This window comes from Enoplosus armatus, chromosome 18, assembly GCF_043641665.1.
Source record: "Enoplosus armatus isolate fEnoArm2 chromosome 18, fEnoArm2.hap1, whole genome shotgun sequence".
Taxonomy (NCBI): domain Eukaryota; kingdom Metazoa; phylum Chordata; class Actinopteri; order Centrarchiformes; family Enoplosidae; genus Enoplosus; species Enoplosus armatus.
Genome location: NC_092197.1, coordinates 11,343,699 through 11,363,371, shown reverse-complemented (window position 1 = coordinate 11,363,371; position 19,673 = coordinate 11,343,699). Strand labels below are relative to the sequence as shown.

General features: G+C 40.5%; 3 protein-coding genes across 3 annotated transcripts; 2 read left to right on the top strand and 1 right to left on the bottom strand.

Annotated features, from left to right (window-relative positions):
* Positions 1 to 782: 782 nt before the first annotated feature.
* Positions 783 to 2,224, top strand: fam136a (family with sequence similarity 136 member A). Its single transcript, XM_070924984.1, has 3 exons — positions 783 to 1,012; positions 1,102 to 1,242; positions 1,533 to 2,224. Exons 1-3 carry the CDS (start codon positions 926 to 928, stop codon positions 1,719 to 1,721), a joined length of 417 nt encoding a protein of 138 aa, XP_070781085.1. The 5' UTR covers positions 783 to 925; the 3' UTR covers positions 1,722 to 2,224.
* A 3,174-nt stretch (positions 2,225 to 5,398) lies between these two features.
* Positions 5,399 to 9,873, bottom strand: gmcl1 (germ cell-less, spermatogenesis associated). Its single transcript, XM_070925017.1, has 15 exons — positions 9,733 to 9,873; positions 8,997 to 9,183; positions 8,743 to 8,862; positions 8,537 to 8,633; positions 8,336 to 8,433; positions 8,107 to 8,219; positions 7,930 to 7,995; positions 7,669 to 7,753; positions 7,479 to 7,569; positions 7,236 to 7,376; positions 6,766 to 6,835; positions 6,568 to 6,643; positions 6,339 to 6,484; positions 5,646 to 5,733; positions 5,399 to 5,539 (listed from the first exon to the last, which is right to left on the bottom strand). The coding sequence occupies exons 2-15, from the start codon at positions 9,174 to 9,176 to the stop codon at positions 5,399 to 5,401; spliced, it is 1,512 nt and encodes a 503-aa protein (XP_070781118.1). The 5' UTR covers positions 9,177 to 9,183; positions 9,733 to 9,873.
* Positions 9,874 to 12,080: 2,207 nt separating this feature from the next.
* ggcx (gamma-glutamyl carboxylase) lies at positions 12,081 to 18,880 on the top strand. Its single transcript, XM_070924454.1, has 15 exons — positions 12,081 to 12,154; positions 12,422 to 12,622; positions 12,717 to 12,875; positions 14,043 to 14,208; positions 14,305 to 14,383; positions 14,487 to 14,593; positions 14,693 to 14,856; positions 14,951 to 15,252; positions 15,688 to 15,819; positions 16,244 to 16,395; positions 16,518 to 16,687; positions 16,811 to 16,941; positions 17,131 to 17,278; positions 17,553 to 17,751; positions 17,857 to 18,880. The coding sequence occupies exons 1-15, from the start codon at positions 12,130 to 12,132 to the stop codon at positions 18,014 to 18,016; spliced, it is 2,295 nt and encodes a 764-aa protein (XP_070780555.1). The 5' UTR covers positions 12,081 to 12,129; the 3' UTR covers positions 18,017 to 18,880.
* Positions 18,881 to 19,673: the final 793 nt, after the last annotated feature.

The window sequence follows — 19,673 nt, the reverse complement described above, 5'->3', positions numbered from 1 at the left end:
TTAAAACTTCATAAAGAGAAAGCGTTCAGTGGTACAGTGAACGGTGTGAACTCACTATGTCAAAAGTCACTACAGGAGGGCGGCTGTGGATCCAGAAGTAGCCGTTAACAGAGTTATCGTCACCGTTACACGTCAAGATAACGTTGAAGCTCGGTAAAACTTCCCCGTGATCCCTTCCACAGACAACCAAACTTACCAGAGGTGACAATAACTAACTAAACTTGCTTAACGGTTGAGTCATGTCGGGGCACCCTGAACGTCTCTTAATGTTGAGACACACTTCCGGGCACGCTTACATCCGAGTTTCACAATAAAAGCATTATAATGTTAGTTTGAGGGACAACTGAGATTAATGTGGGCAATTTGTCTCCGGATAGACTTTAGTGGAAAGCTGAGCAAATGCTTCTCTAAATCTCTTACGCACATTCACCGATGACAAATTACAAGCATTTACTAATTCCTTGTAAACCTGCAAAAAAATGGATTTTATTTTGTCTGAAAAGATGACAAGCCAAGGAAATCTTTAGCTCTAAAAGCCTTTTATTTTGAAAGGTAAATTGATCTGTGCAGTTAGCATGCATTTTACACGCAGAAGGGCTATTGAGAAAAGTTTCGATAACGATGCAAAAATAATAATAACCGCATTTTCGTTATATGTTCAATCTACTGGGAGTTCATTTTGAAACCTGACCACACAAAACGGAAGAGGATTTTTTATGCGGAAGTAAAGCGGAAGTGGCGTAATCGTCTTCTCATTGTGAACCATGCTTGAATGGAGGTGACCTTAGTTATTATAAAATTTTAAAGTAAAGCAACGTGTGTTTTGCCGTAGACACCGCAGCTACACCGCGTCAGTCCGGCTTTAGAGGCTCAACTGGTCTTGAATATTAGTGAAGACTTCTCGGAGTGAGCAGCACGAACAGAGATGGCAGAGGCACATCAGGCACGCATGCAGAATGTGGTGGAAGAAATGGTCCAAAGCCTGGAGAGGGACCATATCCGTAAAATGCAGGTATGCGTCTTATCTGCGGAGAAACGAGCTGTTTGTTTCTAATCAGTCTGATATCCAGCACATGACTTATCTGTGTGTTCTTGCTGCAGAGTCGCATGTTCAGCTGCAGTGCACAGTGCTGTGATCGCCCCTCAGACTCCATGTCTCAGGTGCATCAGTGTATCGACAGGTGTCACACTCCTCTGGCCAGAGCTCAAGGACTGGTCACCTCAGAGCTGGAGAAGTTTCAGGTGAGACATGATATCCACTTTCACCACTGTGCGACCTCTGCCTCCCTGTCAACATTTGAGCTTCCTTTCAGTGACAAGGTTGTATTTCAGTGTGGCATTTATAATAATAGAGGTGGTATAATCATCTTAATCAAACCTGCCACAGACGCTGGCTGGTTTAACCCACTTGGGGTCCTTTTTAAACAGATTTATATAGGAATATGCACCATGATGGTACAATAAAATATTAAATAATGGAAAAAACAACTTTTTTTCTAAACCGTGTTTTTGCTCCTCTTTGCCCCCCTCAGGACCGTCTGACCAGATGCACGATGCACTGCAACGATAAAGCGAAGGATCTCTTTGACTCCGGCGCTAAAGAGCCAGCTGTTAAATCACTGATGGAAAGCTGTGTGGGCAGTTGTGTGGACGACCATGTTAACCTGATCCCGAGCATGACCCGACGACTCAAGGAGAATTTGGACTCTATACAGCAGTGAGGAGCGGGACTGGTGGCTGTAGTCCGTCCTGGAGACAGCCTGAGCTCATCACACACAGCACTAGGCCAGTTTGATCAGTAACAACTGAAGAATAAGAGGGCTGGAACACCATGAAAGGGAGAGGAGAGTGAAGTTCAAAATGGATCATCATATGATGACAAGTTTTAGAGTCTGTGACTCTGAATGTTGGTGTTGTGGAGATTTAAAACTGCTCACTGTGAGATTTGTTATTGTACTGTGTGTGTAATCTACAAACAGTAACCTCCCTGGAGACTGGGAGCTGACGACGAGGAAGAAATCCAGCGATGCATCTGGTGTCATTGTGCGTGAACGAGATGGCAGCTCAAAGATGCTTTGAAGAGACCTGCTAAGATCATGATTCACACGTGAATCTATTCAAACTAAGTTTTGAATGTCCTTAATCATTCTCAGCTGTATTTAATTTCTGAAGTTTCTCTCCAGTATGAGCTCTCTCAAACCTCGTTCTTTTTGTCATTTTATTGTTGTTGAGTTGACCTGTAATTGTCTGACCTTTCATGGTGAGATATGTTCATATATCTGGATTAAAAGTATTGTAGATGTACCTGTTTTTTGGACTGCACTACTTTCATAATATCAACACTATAAGCTCTGCTTGCAACTATTGAGACAAGGTAAAGACAAATGCTAGTGATGCTTTTTGTTACATATTTTAATGACTGCAAAAGGATACTCTCAATTATATACAAATAATGGTACAAGAAAGGCAACACTGCGGTGGCAGTCTGAGTAACAGCAGGAGAACGTCGTACATGAACAAATACAGGACTCAGTAAATATATTGTAGACTTGACGTAAATCCCACAATCCATTTCATTGGTCCAAATCTTAATGTATTGCCTTTGTTCATTCAGAAAGTTTATGCAACCAATCTGGTGAATTGAAAAATAATTCACGTATACAATAATGACAAACCACCCTTTGAGGAGAATGAGATCTGCACAGGGAGTCAATAAAGAACAAGATGTCAGTAACATATTATAGCAAGCCTGAGAATAACAGTCAGGAGAAGGTTAATATAGTTTAAAGATATCCATAATATTAAGGGAACCGTGGCATAGTAACAATGAAAAAAAAAACAGTTAAGACAACTGTTAACAGGATTGACTGGGATGTTAAACAACTATGTGTGATAAAGACAGAACTCTTGTTTTAGGTGCTTTGTATCTCATAACTGTAGATGAACAAGTGACAGATGAAGAGGCTAGAGCCTTGATATAAGCATCCTCAAACATTTGAGCAACATTTAATAAGGGAAATAACTGCTTAATTATATTCAAACTCTATTGCAGAGACCAGAACAGACTGTAGAAGAGCTGACTGACAGAAAATAGAGAGGGGGGGTCTCTCTGTGCTTCTTACATAATTAGTTTACAGCTTCTGGGAACCCTGTCTTAATGCTTAATTGTCAGCCTGTCTGTGGATGACAATAAAGGCGTAGCCATTACAGGATTAGTCATCACAACAAAGTGATAATTATGAGCTGCGAGAGTAGGCCGAGTGCTTCCAGTAATTTCATGTGGGATTCTCCAGAACATGATCACTAACATTAATAGAATAAAACTGATGGACAGCTCTGTCAAATATATTAGTGTTAGTGCGTCCCCAATGAATGTCACAAAGAGAAAACAGGCTTCAGCAGAGAGGAAAGGAGATGATGAGGGTGAGCACCAAAGGCCACCATATTCTATTCAAATTCTGGAGTAAAAATATTTTTTGGCAGAAGGCTATCAATATTTAGATTAACTTCTGCAACATCTACAGAAATACATGAATAACTGTGCAGCTGTAGTAAAGACCTACGTTGGAAAAAGAGATCATGTAATAGCACCACAGCCCACGTGAATGGGCAGTTTTATTGGCTGTCGAGAATAATATACATTATCTTCTTTTGCAAAAATAAATCCATACAAATACAAATGAAGTAAAAAATAAATAGATGCCAAACAAAAACACCTTTAACTTTGTACTTAATGACAGTTACAGTTGCAGCTGCAGCTATAAAGGTGACGAGTCATACTCAATAGGCCGAGTACATGTCCGCTGAAAATCCCGACATTGACTGGTTTACAAAACAGCATGAGGTAACATCAGATTTCCAAAATTGCCAAACAAATGGTGACCTAATTAATAGTACAAAAGTGTACAACAACATAACTGCAAAAGGTACTTAATGTGGTGATGGGAGCAGTCTAAGTATATATTTATAAATGTGTCAAACAGGGACATGCTGCACTGCAAAAGAGAAGCAGTGGACTCCAGTAACCAGATTCTGTGTAACACCAGTAAGTGCAGCTGGTAAACACAGCAGGAAGTATCAAAATCTGAAGTGTATCAACATTTCTGAGAGTTTCAACATGCTGTGAACATCAGAAAATATGTGACAATGATTAGACATCCAACAGTAAACATGACGAAAGATTATTGGGTTAACTCTGGACTTTTGACCTCACAATGCGGGTTCACTTAGAGGTATGTAACATCAGCATGGTTACTTGGGCTTTGCTAGTTTACTTGTTTCACTTGAATGTGATATTTTTGTTCATATTGGGTTTTATAAATTGAATTTTGCATGACATGTTATTTTACAAAATCCAAGGAAGGAAGGAAAGCAGCTTAAACGGAGTATAGGTGGTATGAGGCAGCAGGTATGACGTTGAATCTATCAGATGATAATGAAACAGCAGCAGGTGGTAGAGACGCTGTGTGACTTTAAGTCAGTCTTTTTAGGGCTTTTAAGTGTTGGCACAGATTGTATAGTACCTTTTCCATTTGGATTCAGCCATAACGAGTCATGTGGAATATGTGTTTTTTAGTCTGTTGGTATATGTTGGTATTTTGTTTTCTTGCTGCACGGAAACATAGATTCAAGTCAGGTCACAAACGACAGGTGCCATTTTGTGTGCCGATAAGAAATGGAGTGGAAAACATGTCCACCCGGCTCAAAACGGCACTGTGCTGGTTGAATATTCGAGCGCACCCATCAGTGGAGCGAAGGGCCACACCTCTGACCACACCCCACAGTCACTTCACATGTGGTCAGAACGAGCAACAGACTTGAAACTTCCCATACAAGTCAGTAAAGTTCCAGTTTCACCCTCTGGTGCTGTTCCCTCATGATGTTCCCATATTCCAGGGTGATGATGCCCCCATACACACCGATAAACCAATTCGAGTGGTTTCATTAACATAAGTGTAAAGTCAAACCCTTCCATGGTCTTCACAATCACCAGGTCTAAACATCATGTAGCCACTATTTAAAGTTCTGAGGTGAGCGGTCCAAAGCTTATTGCCACTACAAAGACTTGGAGGTTTTCCATCTTGAGAAATGGTCCAACATCCCAGTGCAGACGGTTCATGGTAGAGGTCCAAGGTTTGAAGCTGCTCTGAAGCAAAGGGTGGCCTAATCCCTCCTGGCCACTGTAATGTACACGTGGCTAACTCTGAATGTGCCAAAACACTGAATACATAGATACAAAACATTTTCCCTAAACACTTCACTGAGTTTCGTAGCATGCAGATGGTATGTCCAATGTCAAAGTGATGTCAAATGTAGCGGTGGATTGTACATACGAACAAGTGTCAGCGTCTCAGCGTTACCAGAGGAACAGTGGCAGTTAATGGCTGCTGAACGGGCATCAAGACACACTGCGAGTAGTGCTCTCTTGTTCTGAGGAATCTGGACGGTGGTCCGAATGAGGTGACGTATACAGGAAGTTACAGCACACGTAGAGGGGGAATGATAACAACCGGCTGTCCAGGTTCATCACCACATACTCCTGAGTCATTGAACGGAAAAGAGGAATATTAAGTCAAGAACAGCCTTTTATATAAGGTAATGACAATCGAGTCATCTACATCTACAGGTGAACAGCGCTCACTGACCTGGTCTTTCTCAAGGGTGAGAAGCTGGTAACCCGTTGAGCGACTGCAGACCAGCTTTCCACGGCTATCAAAGGAGGCGAGACGCAACCTGAACAAATAAAAATGGTAAAAAGTAGATTAAAGACTTTCCAAAATTAAAGCTGCATATACATACTCACATGCCGGTAAGGTAAATATGAAGCTACTACCAGCAGCTGGCTAACATAGCTTAGCATAATAACTGGAAATAGAGGGAAACAGCTAGCTTGGCTCTGTCGAAGAAATCGAATAAATGTCTTTCCCTAAATGTCGAACGATCCCTTTAAACAAACATCAAACACCCATACAACAAAGCTCAGTTGTACAAATCTGGCTGTGGTCTAAAATGGATAACACATTCCTATTGCAATTTCAGTAAATTAAGATTAGAATGCTATATATAAATTGTTAATAATTAGAGTACTATTTACAGTCAATTGATTACTGCTTAATTATTAAAGAACTCCACTACATGTCCCCAATTTTCTACCATTTTATTGATTAAAATAAAATGATAGAAAATATTTGTTTTGTTTTCTTTGAGACTCTTCCAACACATTTTTCTCCAGATTGTACCTGTAATTTTTATTGTTTACAAAATTATCCATCTTAGTTTGCTTATTCTAAAGTCCATGATATAGACACATCTGTGTCAAGGTTGGCCACACTACAGACCTGTATGCCAGATGCCTTCGTGGTTGCAGACTCACAGCGCCCCCACATGGCTGACTCAGAGTATTTCTTTTGAAGACTATGAAACGGTTCGTGTAGGTCACCAGCAGGTCAAAACCAAAGTTGAAGCCTGTCCACCGCCAGCAGTACTGAGGAGAGGAAAATATTATTTTTTCTGTAAAAATTAAACAAAATACATAAAAGTTATCATAGTAAAGCTTGTCTGACTCACGTCTCCATCTTTAGTCAGTTTCCTGCCACACCGCATGCTGCTCAGCTCGAACTCCTCTTTGTTAGCTTCATGGGGCCTAATGACAGAGAGGTGCCTTTGTCATCCCAGCAGCATGAAAGTCATATTCTGTACATACAGTTCATGTGGTCATATCAAACAGTCCATTGACATTACAACTGTTCAGTCTCAGGTTCTCACCCGTTATCATTGTCAAATTCTGTCCGGAGCATCGCAAACCACTGGTTTTTGTACACAGACGTTAACCAATCTGGAATAAGCATGGATAGAAAATATTGACTGTGGAACATACCATTCTTTATTCCTAGAGATGTAAACGTTAGGATGAACGATGGTAACGCTGCTTTACAATTTGTTTTTTAAGTAAAGTCTAATTCTTTATACCACTCACAATAAAACGAGACAACTCAATAAACTGAATTAAGCAACAGAATATCAGTCTTCATAACTGGGCTTATTTGTCTTACAAAAAAAAAAAATCAGTCAAGTAATGTTAAAGCCCTTGAAAACTTAAAATAAAATAAAAAAATTAAATCAAATTATTTAGCTCTGTTACTAGATAGTGAAATTAAAGATGAAAAAAAGATTTTTCCAGAGCATAGAAGAAGCACATTCATGATAAAACTATGTCAGGCAGAACCACATCTTACCAGGGGGCAAAATGTTGTCTCTCTCCAGGATGCGTGCAGATGCCAGATCGTTGATGATGTACTGCAGACGCACGTATTTGAACACTGAACAAAAAGGCGCGCCCTCCTCTGTGTTCAAGAAGGGCTCTTTCTCACACAGGTCTGTAGACCAAAGACAATTGGAAGTCAAACATCTGTGTGTTGCTACCAACAAACAAAATTGCTTATGAAGAGAACCGTTTCATAAATGTGGCCTTGCTGTACCTGTCCTACGTTTGCAAAGCCAGGCATCAGCGTCAGCCAGAAGCTGCTTGATTGGGCCGTCCCACGACGGATTGAGCTGCAGAAACATCCACTGCAGAGAGGGAGAAGTGGAAAGAGAGCTCTTAGAAACATGCCTGATGGTACAGTGAGCGCATCTGGGAGTTTTAAGGTATATAATTTTTCCATGTACCTTTTTCAGAGCAGTGTATACATCCATCTCCACCTGCATGACAAACAGGTCCGAGGACTGGATGAGCTGGTCCATCACCTCTGCCCTGTAAAAGCAGAACGAATTGAGACAATTTGAATTAAGCAGCACATTGAATCATTGTGCATGCTGACATAAAATTTAATTTGATACCTTAATTATCAAAAAAGTTAAAATGATATCTCAAGAGAGGATATAAGCTAGAAGATGAAGAAAAAGGAATTGAGAGCTGAGCACACATACCCAAGTTCTTTCATCAGGTCAACATTTTGGTGGGTCATCAGGTTGTTCAGAAGCCACTCAAGACACCTGCAGAAAGAGATTCACAAAACACAGGCAGTGTGAAGTACACAGCATAAAAGACTGATTTACCCATTAATTACTGTGATTTGAAATAATGAAAATGAATTCAAATCTGACTTTTTCATGACTGAATCCAAGCCATAGATACTGGCACAAGCGTAGTAGCCACACACGGTCTTTGCACTGATGTTTTCCTTCATGGTCTCTCCACACTGCTGGATCAAGCCATCCTGTTGACGACAACAAACCATGAGACTTGATTAGGTTTTGTATCATATGACTGCAGAGCTAATAATCAAGATGGTAATTGTACATTTGAGACAATAGCAACATTCAGTGTACTGACCAGCTGTAGCATACAAGCAGCAGCGAGAATACTGACGACTCTGCTAGGCTTGATCAGGACATCATCCCGGTACAGGGATCCAAATACAACTTGTAGAGCTACACACACACACACACAAAAAAACAGTAAAGTTCTGTCAGTAAAACACATGAACAAACAAACACAGTCGGTTTCTGCTTTCTGTGACTGAGGTCCTCTCACCTTCAGTGTCGATGTTCTGGTCGGGGATCTCCAAGTTGATTTCCATCATGTTGGACTCCTTCCAAGAGCCGCTGAACATGCTGGAGAAATATCCTGACTGCAGAATGCAAGAAGAAAGGAGGGAAAAGAGAAGAAGAAAGAGTGATAGACAATGATAACCCACATAAAAGACTGCATCCGTGACTGTCTTTGTATTTATGTTTTACCTGGCACAGGTACACTTTGTGGAGGTTCCAATCCTGTCCCAGAGCACAGATGCGAATGTCACTGTTTTCCCCATTCAGGAACAAAGTCTGATAAATGTATCGTGATGTGCTTTTCAATTTCTTCCTGCTCACATTTGGGAAACACAAACAAACAACAGAGAAGAAGCAAAAATTGTATGTATAACAAATGTAAGACAAAATATTGACGACTTAAAGATATTTGACACCAAACTGATGATTGTTTTTTACTGGACTTGCCTGCGAGGTGTATCTAATATGGCATCGTCCTCCTCTTGTTCACTGTCACAGTCACACTGGGCATTTCGCTTTCTCTTCTTACACTCACATCCATGCTTGCGGCTGGGACTTGTGCCCTCTGCAGCCTCCTCTGGTCCTTGAGAGGGGGACTGGAACCTGCTGCCCAGACTTCCCATGTCTACGCTTTCAAAGAGACATAACACAAACAAAAGAATCGTGAGGAATAACAGGTCAGCTGTCCCATTAAATGATTGTTTAGTCTATAAAATGTCAGAAAATACACAAAAAATTCCCAGCGCAATTTCTCAAAAGCAGCAAATTAACAAATTTGGGAAGCTGGAACCATTTTGAAAATACCACTAATCACCTCCAAAATGCAAGCACACCACAAACAGGTTATAGGTATTTGATTAAAAAAAAAGTTGTTTCTCTTGTTTCTCGAAATAACCATAACATTCAGCTATAAAGAATTATCTAGTTAAATGTAATGCAAATGACATTAGAACAAATTTGCTAGTTAATGTGGGGCTGTTATAATGTAAGAAAGGAAAGACATTGGCCCAAAAGGCCTAGAGATTCGCATGGACTTGTATTTTTGAGTTTGAGTGCATAATAAAACAAACCCTAGCTACACTAGTCCATAACAGAGCCTGATGGTAGGGCTCCCTCCTTCAGCATATGCAAACCAGGCGTGCAGTCGGTTTAACAAAAACAACGACTGAGCTAACCTACCTGATGATTAGCACCGGACAAGGTGAGGGAGAGGTGTCAGGTTAAGTTGGACGGTAAACACCGGCTGATTATCTCAGGTCAGACAGTCTGTCAGACGTTGACGAGCCAGTTGACGAGCTAACCTCAGAGCTAGCTTAGCTGCCGAATTCACAAACGAAAACAATAACAGCGTTGCTTCTGACAACCTGCTACTCCACACAAGCCTCCAGGGCGCAAAACCTTCTTAAGTTCCAGTTACATTTTTTCCTAAATTAAAGCAAATGTAACGCCAGAGACAGGAGATGATGTGTTACTGCCTTGAAAAACTGTGGCTGCTTTTGTTGTTCTTCTTCTCTATTAGTAGCGTCTTTACGTCACAAGTGGCTGCTCTGCTCAACGGCGCCGCCTACTGTGAGACGGACAAATTACAAAAACCTGGAAAACTTCAGTCAGATCTCAAATGTGTTTGTTTGCATTGTATGTCTAATTTGGTTTAATTTAATAACTGCATCCATACTTTAGATTCGCAATAAGCCCTTATAATAGATCTTTATCGTCCCATAAAATAAAGAAGCATGTAAACTGGATGACCAATCCTACACATCAGGCCTGAGCTGAACCCTGCTGACCAGTCTGTCTGAGTCCAAAGGGCACTGCCAAATCAACAGTGTTTAGTCTTCTATGTTAACTTGGATGCTTTTACCAAATGCAGACTTTAAGACTGCACTGAAACTTGTGGGAGGAAAGTGATATTTTAAATAATTGATGTCCAATTTATGGCTAACTTTAAAATATGTTTAAGTCAGCATGCTCAATATCATGTCAAAAAAGTGTCAACTTTCTGTTGGGTGAATTCAAAAGGTAAAAACAACAAAAACAGCTTTCATTGTATGTTTTTATTATACATTACGCAAATTACCAAATTGCTGTCTTTATACTAATGAATACAATACAACATGCTTCCTAGTGATGTTGAAAGGTTTTATTTGGGTTATCTGCGTGAGACAGACAGAGTCAATGTATCCAAGGAAACTAAGGTCTTTCTTGTTTTGTCAATTCAGACCACTTCAAAACCTCTCACACTCTTTCCCACTCACATGTGAATACCTCACTGAATGGTGGCTAAGCTCACCCCTGAGTTGGATAAAGTGTTTAGTCTACAACCATCTGCAAGGGCCAAAACATACCACCAGTTTGTACAGACAATTGAGATTCAACAGAGGTGGTTACCTTCCAAACACTAAAAGAAATAACTTTACTCCTCCTGCCACTGTGAAAGAAGGGGATACTTAAACCTGGAAAGGACTCTGTACTGTTAATCACCTTTAAAAAAATCTACTCAATAAAGACAGGGTCACCCTTTACTCCCCGAAGAGTTAACATCAAAAACTCTGACATTGCCTGCTGTCTTATAATGTGACCGTCTACTTCCTAAAATCCTGAGAGTAAATACATCACGGCATTATCTTTACTCCAAAGTCTCTGTGTCAATAAACAAAATGCTGGCAAACAGATATGAGTATACAACACATGACTGCCTTCCAGTGGTATCCCGTGGTACTCTGCTTATGTGCACCAGCAAGAGGTTTTATATGCTGGTTTACTCTTTGTTATGTTGTGTGCCTCTTGTGGTTAAGATTCATCATTAAATAATATCACAAATAATCTCTCTTGACATGTTTGAGTTCCATAGTTAATATGAACTAAAATAAACTGTTTGCACTAATCATAGATGGCTGATCATTGTCAAAACACTACTCTGCACTTTTTCTTTTTATTCTAAAACACATAGATGTTGAATGATTACATATTTTTCCATTTACATATTTACTATTTCTATTTTCAGGGGAAAGGAAGATAAAAATTGAGGAAAACATGTGGCACAAAATATGTTACTGTGACCTGTTTTTTAATGTATATATAGCAATATATTTTTTCATATTTTGATGGTTTTATTTCACTTGTTTGTTTTACTTTATTTATGTGCTGTTGATTTTCTATTACTGCTGCTTGGACTATTAATATAATGGTATATGCAGATGCTAAAACCTTGATGTTGATGCAAGGTAAACATATTTGGGGTTTCTTCTAAAACAAAAGGAACCGTAAGGAATCCACCGGCGGCAGGATATGACGTAAGGGATGCTCCCTTAGGGGGCGTGTTCATTGGAGGAATCAGCCAATAAACGACAAGCACCTCTTTCACAACATTCCAATCCCTCCCAAACCATCCTCCTCCTCTCCCTCCTCTCCCTGCCCTGACTAGCCTGTGTGTACAGAGCAGTGACACGTAAGTTTGTCCGTTACGTGAACGTGACCAGGCGGGACACCTCCACCTGGGGCAGGGAGAGCAGAGAGAGGACTTTTCTGAGCCCTTGTCCCCAAATAAAATCCGTTTTGTTCTCAACATTTTGCAGCATGGAGGCGAGAGACGCCACTGCAGGTGAGGTTGTTGTTAGCAGTGATAGTCAGTGTGGCGGTGTGTTGTTGTTTAGTCAATGTAATAACCACTTACAACAACATTTAACCAAGGCTAAGCTCTTAACTAAACCATCAGCCGTGTTTGATGTGTAAATAAGAGCTGAATGTGGATTTTCATGTTTTCTAAATAAAGCACTATAAGTTCGTTGATATCGTGTTTAGTACTAAATATCTTGCTCTCAGTCAAAACAACATACCACATTGTATCACGTTTATGGTCCTGTTCTAGCTGCTCTTGTGGGCAGTGGTGGAGAGGAACAAACTGCAAAGAAAGATGCAGCTCCTAAAAAAGATCAACCACAGACCAAAAGCAAGATGGAGACGATCTTTGGGTTCAGGAAGGAGGACCTGACCTCCTGGAGTAGCCTGGTGGCCCTCCTGAACCGTCCCACTGACCCTGCATCCTTGGGTATTTTTCGCTGCTTGTTTGGTGAGTTAAGAAGCTGTTTGCTCAGACTTTCTACTAGCTAATAAAACACAAATCTGTGTGCACTAACAACTTCATCGTGTTTCTTTTAATGCAGGTTTGCTGATGGCTATTGACGTCACACAGGAACGTGGTCTCAGTCACCTGGACTATAAGTACTTGGATGGTGCTCCTGTGTGCCGCTTTCCCCTCTTCAATTTCTTACAGCCACTGCCACTGGATTGGATGTATCTGGTGTATGTGGTGATGTTCCTCGGTGGGTCACACTCCTTTTTATTTTAATGTTCGAGGCTAATGTCCAAATGATTACAGGTTGAAAGGCTCACACCTGTTTACTGAGGCTTGAGAAGGAAAGCCCCCCCCCCCTTCTTTTTGAGTCTAAGCGGATGCATTCATTTTATAGGAGACCGTCTCCGTGGGGTGGCTGTCTACGGACTCCAGACCTGCAATTTTCCACTTTTATTTTCCCCTTAGTGTCGTTGAACAATGACAATCAAAGTAAATCAATACTGATAAAAACAACATTAGGGCTACAAACCTTTAGATAGATATAGATAGATGCTTTATTGTCATTGCATGTTAACACATCAGCCTGGGTACAAATCCATGTTCTCAACACTTCCAGTATTAGGCAACATGTGTTTGTCCTGAACATTCACCTTTGTTTTCACACCAGAGAGAAATTTCAAAGCCGCTTAGTTTTTTTGATCGATGTTTCACATCACTGACATTTGCAACGTTAAAACCATCTATTAAAATACTGTATTATTTTTTTGTTTTGTTGATGTTAAGTACTCCATTTGTATATGATATTTGTCATGCACAACTTTGAACTTAGATTATTTACATACAACAACATACATTATAATGCATGAAAGAAGTGGCAATAATCATCTCAGACAAAATAAACAAATGTATGTATGTTCATATCCAGAGTATATAATTGTACATGTTACAAAAAAAATATTGTTACTGATTCTTTATTTTGTGGCAAGTTAATTTAATAATAATAATAATAATGTTGTATATGTTTTTTAGAGATTTTTATAACTGTCTTGATTTTGCCCACATTTCCCCCAAAGTGTGGGCACTTGCAAGACACAGAATGATCAAAGTTGAAGCAGCAGAGGCTGCTATATCCTGTCTAGTCCCTAATATGGGTCAAACTCCAAAACGCCTACATTTCCCATAATGCAACCCTATAGCATATTTTGGTTAGACCCTTGCTGTCTGGTAAACACCCACATCTGTCCAACTCCACACCTTCAGTTTGTAACAGAGGCCTTCTGTTTAAAATTTGTACTCTCCAAGCCCAAGAAGAGACATTATGTAGCTGTTTTCACCAGCCATGATTAATAATACTAATTTACAGTTACAACGACTGTTATTATTATTAACTGAAGTTGTGTGTTTATGTTTGAAGGTGCCTTGGGCATCATGCTAGGCTGTTTCTACCGTCTCTCCTGCCTCATGTTCATCTCGACGTACTGGTACATCTTCTTTCTGGACAAAACGGCCTGGAACAATCACTCGTACCTCTACGGCCTCATCGGGTTTCAGCTCACACTCATGGATGGCAACAGATATTGGTGAGATGACGTCTACTGGTCTGTCTGTGGGTTTGCTCATGCATTTCAGCCCCGTCTATATGTGTGAGGAAGACCTTTTAATGCCTGTGTCTGTAGGTCAATCGATGGATTGCGGAGGCCTTCTATAAGAAATGCTCATGTGCCTCTGTGGAATTACACTTTGTTGAGGACACAGGTCTGTGACCTTTAACAGCTGATACTGTATATTTTTCAACTTTTCATGAATATGGCTTGGGTACAGGTGATCTCATGATGTCAATGTTTTTTGTTCCTCAAAGATATTTATTGTATACTTCATCGCTGGAGTCAAAAAGTTGGATGCTGATTGGGTGGAGGGATACTCGATGTCATACTTGGCACACCATTGGCTGTTTGATCCTTTCAAGTAGGTTATCATTTGGCAGCTCAGTTTGAAGATCTTTTAGTCACTGTTGTATGTCAGTGCTCCCTCTCTGATGTTGCTGTACCACACGTTATTTTTCAGAGTGATCCTTCCTGTGGAGTTAGTGAACCAGCTGGTGGTTCACGGAGGCGGTCTTATTTTGGATCTGACTGCCGGCTACCTGCTGTTTTTTGATGTCACACGACCTTATGGGTTTTTCTTTGTCTCTTACTTCCACTGTATGAACTCTCAGCTCTTCAGCATTGGTGAGTCTTCTTTCTTGTTTGTTTCTTGTTGCCATGAATGCTTTTAATTTGTGGGGTATCATTTTACCTTCATCTTACTGAGAATCCTCCACAGGGATGTTTTCCTACACAATGCTGGCCACCAGTCCTCTCTTCTGCTACCCCGACTGGCCAAGAAGATTCTTCGCCCGTTTCCCAGCATTCCTCAGGGCAGTCCTGCCACTCACCTCCCTGGACCTGCAGCCCAGTACTTCCTGTGTTTACAACGAGATCCATAGCGCCAGCACAGAGCGCCAGGAGACCCCGCCTGCCGCCAAAACTTCCAAACTGAGACTTAAGCACAAGCTACGAGCCATTTTTACTATTCTCTACATAATGGAACAGTTCTTCCTGCCTTACTCCCACTTCATCACACAGGTATATCCGCCTATTGTGTCTTTTTCAACATTGAAGACCTGAAAAAACTTTTATAGTTGACTCCAAAGAAACAATTAGTAAATTGTCACATAATGTTCTTCCGGCACTGAGAAATTCTCTTTAATAAGATTGTACTTTTAAATCCTCTCTGGGTCACCAGAGTGATAGTTGCTCAATCAGAGTCAACAGCCATTGGCTCACCGCAAACAACAGCTCAGACTGGTGTTGTCAGCAGGAGGGTGAAAGCCCTAAAGACGTACATAATCATCATCCAGTCTCCGATGTGAACACTTTGTGTTTTTTTTGTTGCTTCTTAATTCATTTTAAGTCTTCATTTATATACAGATTTAATAAAAACTGGCGAAAGGGTTAGAAATCTTTTACAGTGTGATTTTTATTAGCGTGGAATTATCCTAATATTCAGTTTTTATGCAGGGGTACAACAACTGGACCAATGGCTTGTATGGCTACTCGTGGGACATGATGGTTCACTCCCGCAGCCATCAGCATGTTAAGATCACCTACACAGACGGAAAAACTGGAGAAATTGGATATCTGAACCCAGGGGTGAGTTATGAGGAAAACACTGTCAGACACAGAGTATCTGAGCACACTATTACACTATTATTTATTAGTATGTATGTACAATATTCACATTGTTAAGCATGGAAGGTAAATTTGGCCCATCAGTCATGTTATGATTAAACACCTTTACTGTTAGATAGCAAATGAAAACTAGCAACTTTTGTCACGTGCTGAAGAAAACTTACTACTTACTTTTGTCTTATTGGAAAAAAAATCATTTGAGATAAAAATAAGAAATGTTGACAGAAAAGTTTTAAATGACTTGCAGGCTATCACATTTTTACTCATCATGGTTCTCGGTATTAATACCACTTTCTGACTTGACATTCGAGATTGCGGTTTTCTCTTAATTTCAGTTTAGCCGACTATTAATAAAGTAATAATTATCCTGTCCTGTGTACTGAAGGTGTTCACGCAAAGCCGCCGCTGGAAGGACCACGGAGACATGCTGAAGCAGTATGCCATGTGCCTCAATCAGTTCCTGCCCCGCTATAATATCTCTGATCCTAAAATCTACTTTGACATCTGGGTGTCCATCAACGAACGCTTCCAGCAAAGGTGAGAGAGCTTTTTCTCGAAAAAAAGATGCGATAAATGTAATTACTTCAGATTTATCAAATGAATAATGTTATTAAAAAAAAGTGTGTGTTTTTAAAATTTGCTCTGGACTTTCCTCTAAGGATCTTTGACCCCCGTGTGGACGTCGTGAAGGCTGATTGGTCGCCTTTCCAACCAAACCCATGGCTGATGCCTCTGCTGGTGGACCTCTCGCCTTGGAGGACCAAGTTCCAGGAGATTGAAGGGACCTTGGACAATCAGACTGAGATCGTCTTTATCGCGGATTTCCCAGGTTACAAACTTCTCCTTGTCCTATCTTTCATTTAGATGGAAAAGTATAGTTCCGTTTGTAGTCTGTTGTTTTGTTTACCCTTATTGATTCTTGGTGCTAACGGACAGTATGTTACCTTTTTAGGTCTCCACTTAGAAAACTTTGTAAGTGAAGATCTGGGCAACACGAGCATCCATGTACTGCAGGGCAACGTGAACGTTGAGGTAGTGGAGGAGAAAAAGAACTACACTCTTCAGCCTGGTGAGAAGATAAAGGTACAGAAACACACTGTCACCACCTTTATCATTATACTGTTTAACCTGGACGCACTCAAACATTTACAATAATGTGTGTGTGTGTGTGTGTGTGTGTGTGTGTGTGTGTGTGTGTGTGTGTGTGTGTGTGTGTGTGTGTGTGTGTGTGTGTGTGTGTGTGTGTGTGTGTGTGTGTGTGTGTGTGTGGAGGTACCTGCTGGGGCTTACCATAAGGTGTACACTGTGTCTGAAGACCCGTCTTGCTACATGTACATCTACGTCAACACCACAGAGGCGGCGCTACAGGAGAACTTCACCAAGCTGTTTGAGCTCCAGGAGCGCGTTCGCAACGGGACAGGTAAAGACGTGTTCACACCATAAAAGGTAGCACTTAATAGTGGAATATTTTAAAAAATTAGGCTCGATGCAAACATGATAAAGCAAATATGTAGTAAAGGTGGCGGAATCAGCTATTTATTTATCTAAACTATATAAAAATAACATCAAAGATCACAATGTTAAACAGCTCTGCCCCTGTGAGAAAGCTCTCTCCCTTTTCATCCAAATGCAAAGAAAGTATTGCTCAAGAGCACAAATCCATCAGATGCTGACTGGATCGTCTCATCCCACAGAAACCGAGCCCCTCCCTCCTGAGCTGCAGCCTCTCATCACTGCTGATGAAGGGTCGGAGGTCAACGCCACCGACCCGATTGTGCAGCTGTTCCTGAAGAGGCAGCGCCGCATGAAGGAGGTGAAGAAACGCAGGGAGGCTGGCGTGCTGGAGCGACTGGAGCGCTTTGCAGTGAAAAAGTACTATACGATACGGAGGGGGTGAGTGTCAGTAACATGTCGGGTTTGGTCGTATTCACAGAGAAAGTGTACAACCAAAAATGAATCTGTGAATGCACTGCATCTCATTAACTCCTTCTCTTTTAGGTTCTTGATGACGGCCATTGCTTTGAGAAACCTGGCGGTGGGTCTCCCTCCTCTCGAGCAGCTGACAAGAGAAGTTTCCTTCGCCAACATGAAAGAGCCTCAGGCGTACGCCAACCAGGACGAACGGCTGAAAGATGAAGTCGGTCATGGAGAACTTTAAAGCTGCCGTTGGGGACCAAAGACACTCTGTTGACTTGCCTGCAGGTGCTGGATCACAGATTGTGTGTGTTGTTACTACTGGACTGTTACTGGGACAGAAAGCTGCCCAGAAATCAAAGGATTTTTAATTTTCTATGCTTCTGAAATATTCAGCATTTCAGATTATTTCCAGTCAGTGTTTTGTTAAAGCGTTTGTTTATGAATCTGAGTTTATCCAGAAAAAAAACAGATACTGTATGTTAGCAGATGTGCACTGCTTTGCCGTGCAAGATTACATTTCCTGTTTGTTCAATTTTTGCTTAAGAATTTTATAATTGCAATTATGGCTGGGTGACATAGAAATAGCAAGACATTGATGACATATTGACAATTAATTAAAAGGCTCTGTGACAGATGAAGTCAGCATTATATGATCAGCTGGACGATCAGATTTTAAACACGCTAAACAATTAAACTTTAATGCTTCTTTGTTTTGAAACGAGCATGTTACTGAATGGTTTTGAGTTTTTAAAGGGACAGATTCTGGCGAACATACTGACATGAACGGGATCAGGTTGGTTGATAACTCTCCTCCTCCTGTTGGTACATTTTCACTTTATTGCCCAGCTATAATTTCAATAATTCTGGCCAAATCATACCAACCACATATACAAAATATAAAGTGGGATATGTGGACGTTTACTCTGTTTTCAGGGAACATACTTCTTTGAGCTTTTATGTTAACCCTACAATGTGAGAAGAACTGACAGAAACACAAAACTAGTGTCAGCTTGTCAATCGACGGCCTTTTCTAGTCACTTTTCTAATAAAGAGCTTATGGTGTCAATAAATTTGATGTTATTTTAATTAAAAATCAACTTCTGACAAACAAGGTCTGTGGAAATAATGAATTTTATTGGTGTCAGTATTTTTACATATCGCCCATTAGAGTGCTACAGTTGAATTCCAGTGTTCACTGTAGGTTGACATTATGGCACATAAATGACACTTTGCACAAACAGAACAACGTTACACAATATAAATACATATAAATCTACAGGATGGATCTCTAGGAAATTATTTACTTTGTTAAAACATTAAATCATTATCTGTTTAGTTGAGGTTAATTGCTCAGGATTCATTTAATTCACTATAAATATGTAGTTGTCACTGTGCTGTAGTGGAGGTCCAGTCACATAAGAAGTGTTGTGTCATCAATTACTGCCCAAGAAGTGACATGCAACATAAAGTTTCACAAAAGTAATATTGAGTGTTCACAACAGGAGATGGTTTGTTCTTTCACAGACATTCGTTCGCAAGGAACAATATAAAGACAGTTTGTGTTTTATTTCATATTGCACAGTGTTTTACTGGTTGTAAAGTCTTTTAAATCACCATCTCTCGTTTTGTAAGTGCTCCTCAAAACAAAACAAACTTTGCATCCCTTTAAATGATGGCTGACTGTGCCTCTAATCACTGGCCTTCTACATTATGTGTAGATGTAACATGATTGGTGTTAGTGTTAGGTTAGGAAGAAGGCTGCGAGGAACAAAAGAGAGGATATCCCCGGTTCTGCTGCATCGATTTTGATACATTTTACTATTTATCTTGAGTCTAATGTTATAAGAGTGCAATGCTAAATCGGCTTTAGTGTTGCAGTCTTTTAATTGCTCTGTCAA

Excerpts from the sequence above, each read along its gene's own strand:
- fam136a (XM_070924984.1), top strand. The coding sequence starts at position 926 with ATGGCAGAGGCACATCAGGCACGCATGCAGAATGTGGTGGAAGAAATG. Across the intron at positions 1,013-1,101 it reads ACCATATCCGTAAAATGCAG|AGTCGCATGTTCAGCTGCAG; the intron begins GTATGCGTCTTA and ends TTCTTGCTGCAG. Across the intron at positions 1,243-1,532 it reads CAGAGCTGGAGAAGTTTCAG|GACCGTCTGACCAGATGCAC; the intron begins GTGAGACATGAT and ends TGCCCCCCTCAG.
- gmcl1 (XM_070925017.1), bottom strand. The coding sequence starts at position 9,176 with ATGGGAAGTCTGGGCAGCAGGTTCCAGTCCCCCTCTCAAGGACCAGAG. Across the intron at positions 7,570-7,668 it reads TATACACTGCTCTGAAAAAG|TGGATGTTTCTGCAGCTCAA; the intron begins GTACATGGAAAA and ends CCCTCTCTGCAG. Across the intron at positions 6,644-6,765 it reads GAATTTGACAATGATAACGG|GCCCCATGAAGCTAACAAAG; the intron begins GTGAGAACCTGA and ends CTCTGTCATTAG.
- ggcx (XM_070924454.1), top strand. The coding sequence starts at position 12,130 with ATGGAGGCGAGAGACGCCACTGCAG. Across the intron at positions 12,623-12,716 it reads TATTTTTCGCTGCTTGTTTG|GTTTGCTGATGGCTATTGAC; the intron begins GTGAGTTAAGAA and ends CTTTTAATGCAG. Across the intron at positions 14,857-14,950 it reads CTCTCAGCTCTTCAGCATTG|GGATGTTTTCCTACACAATG; the intron begins GTGAGTCTTCTT and ends AATCCTCCACAG.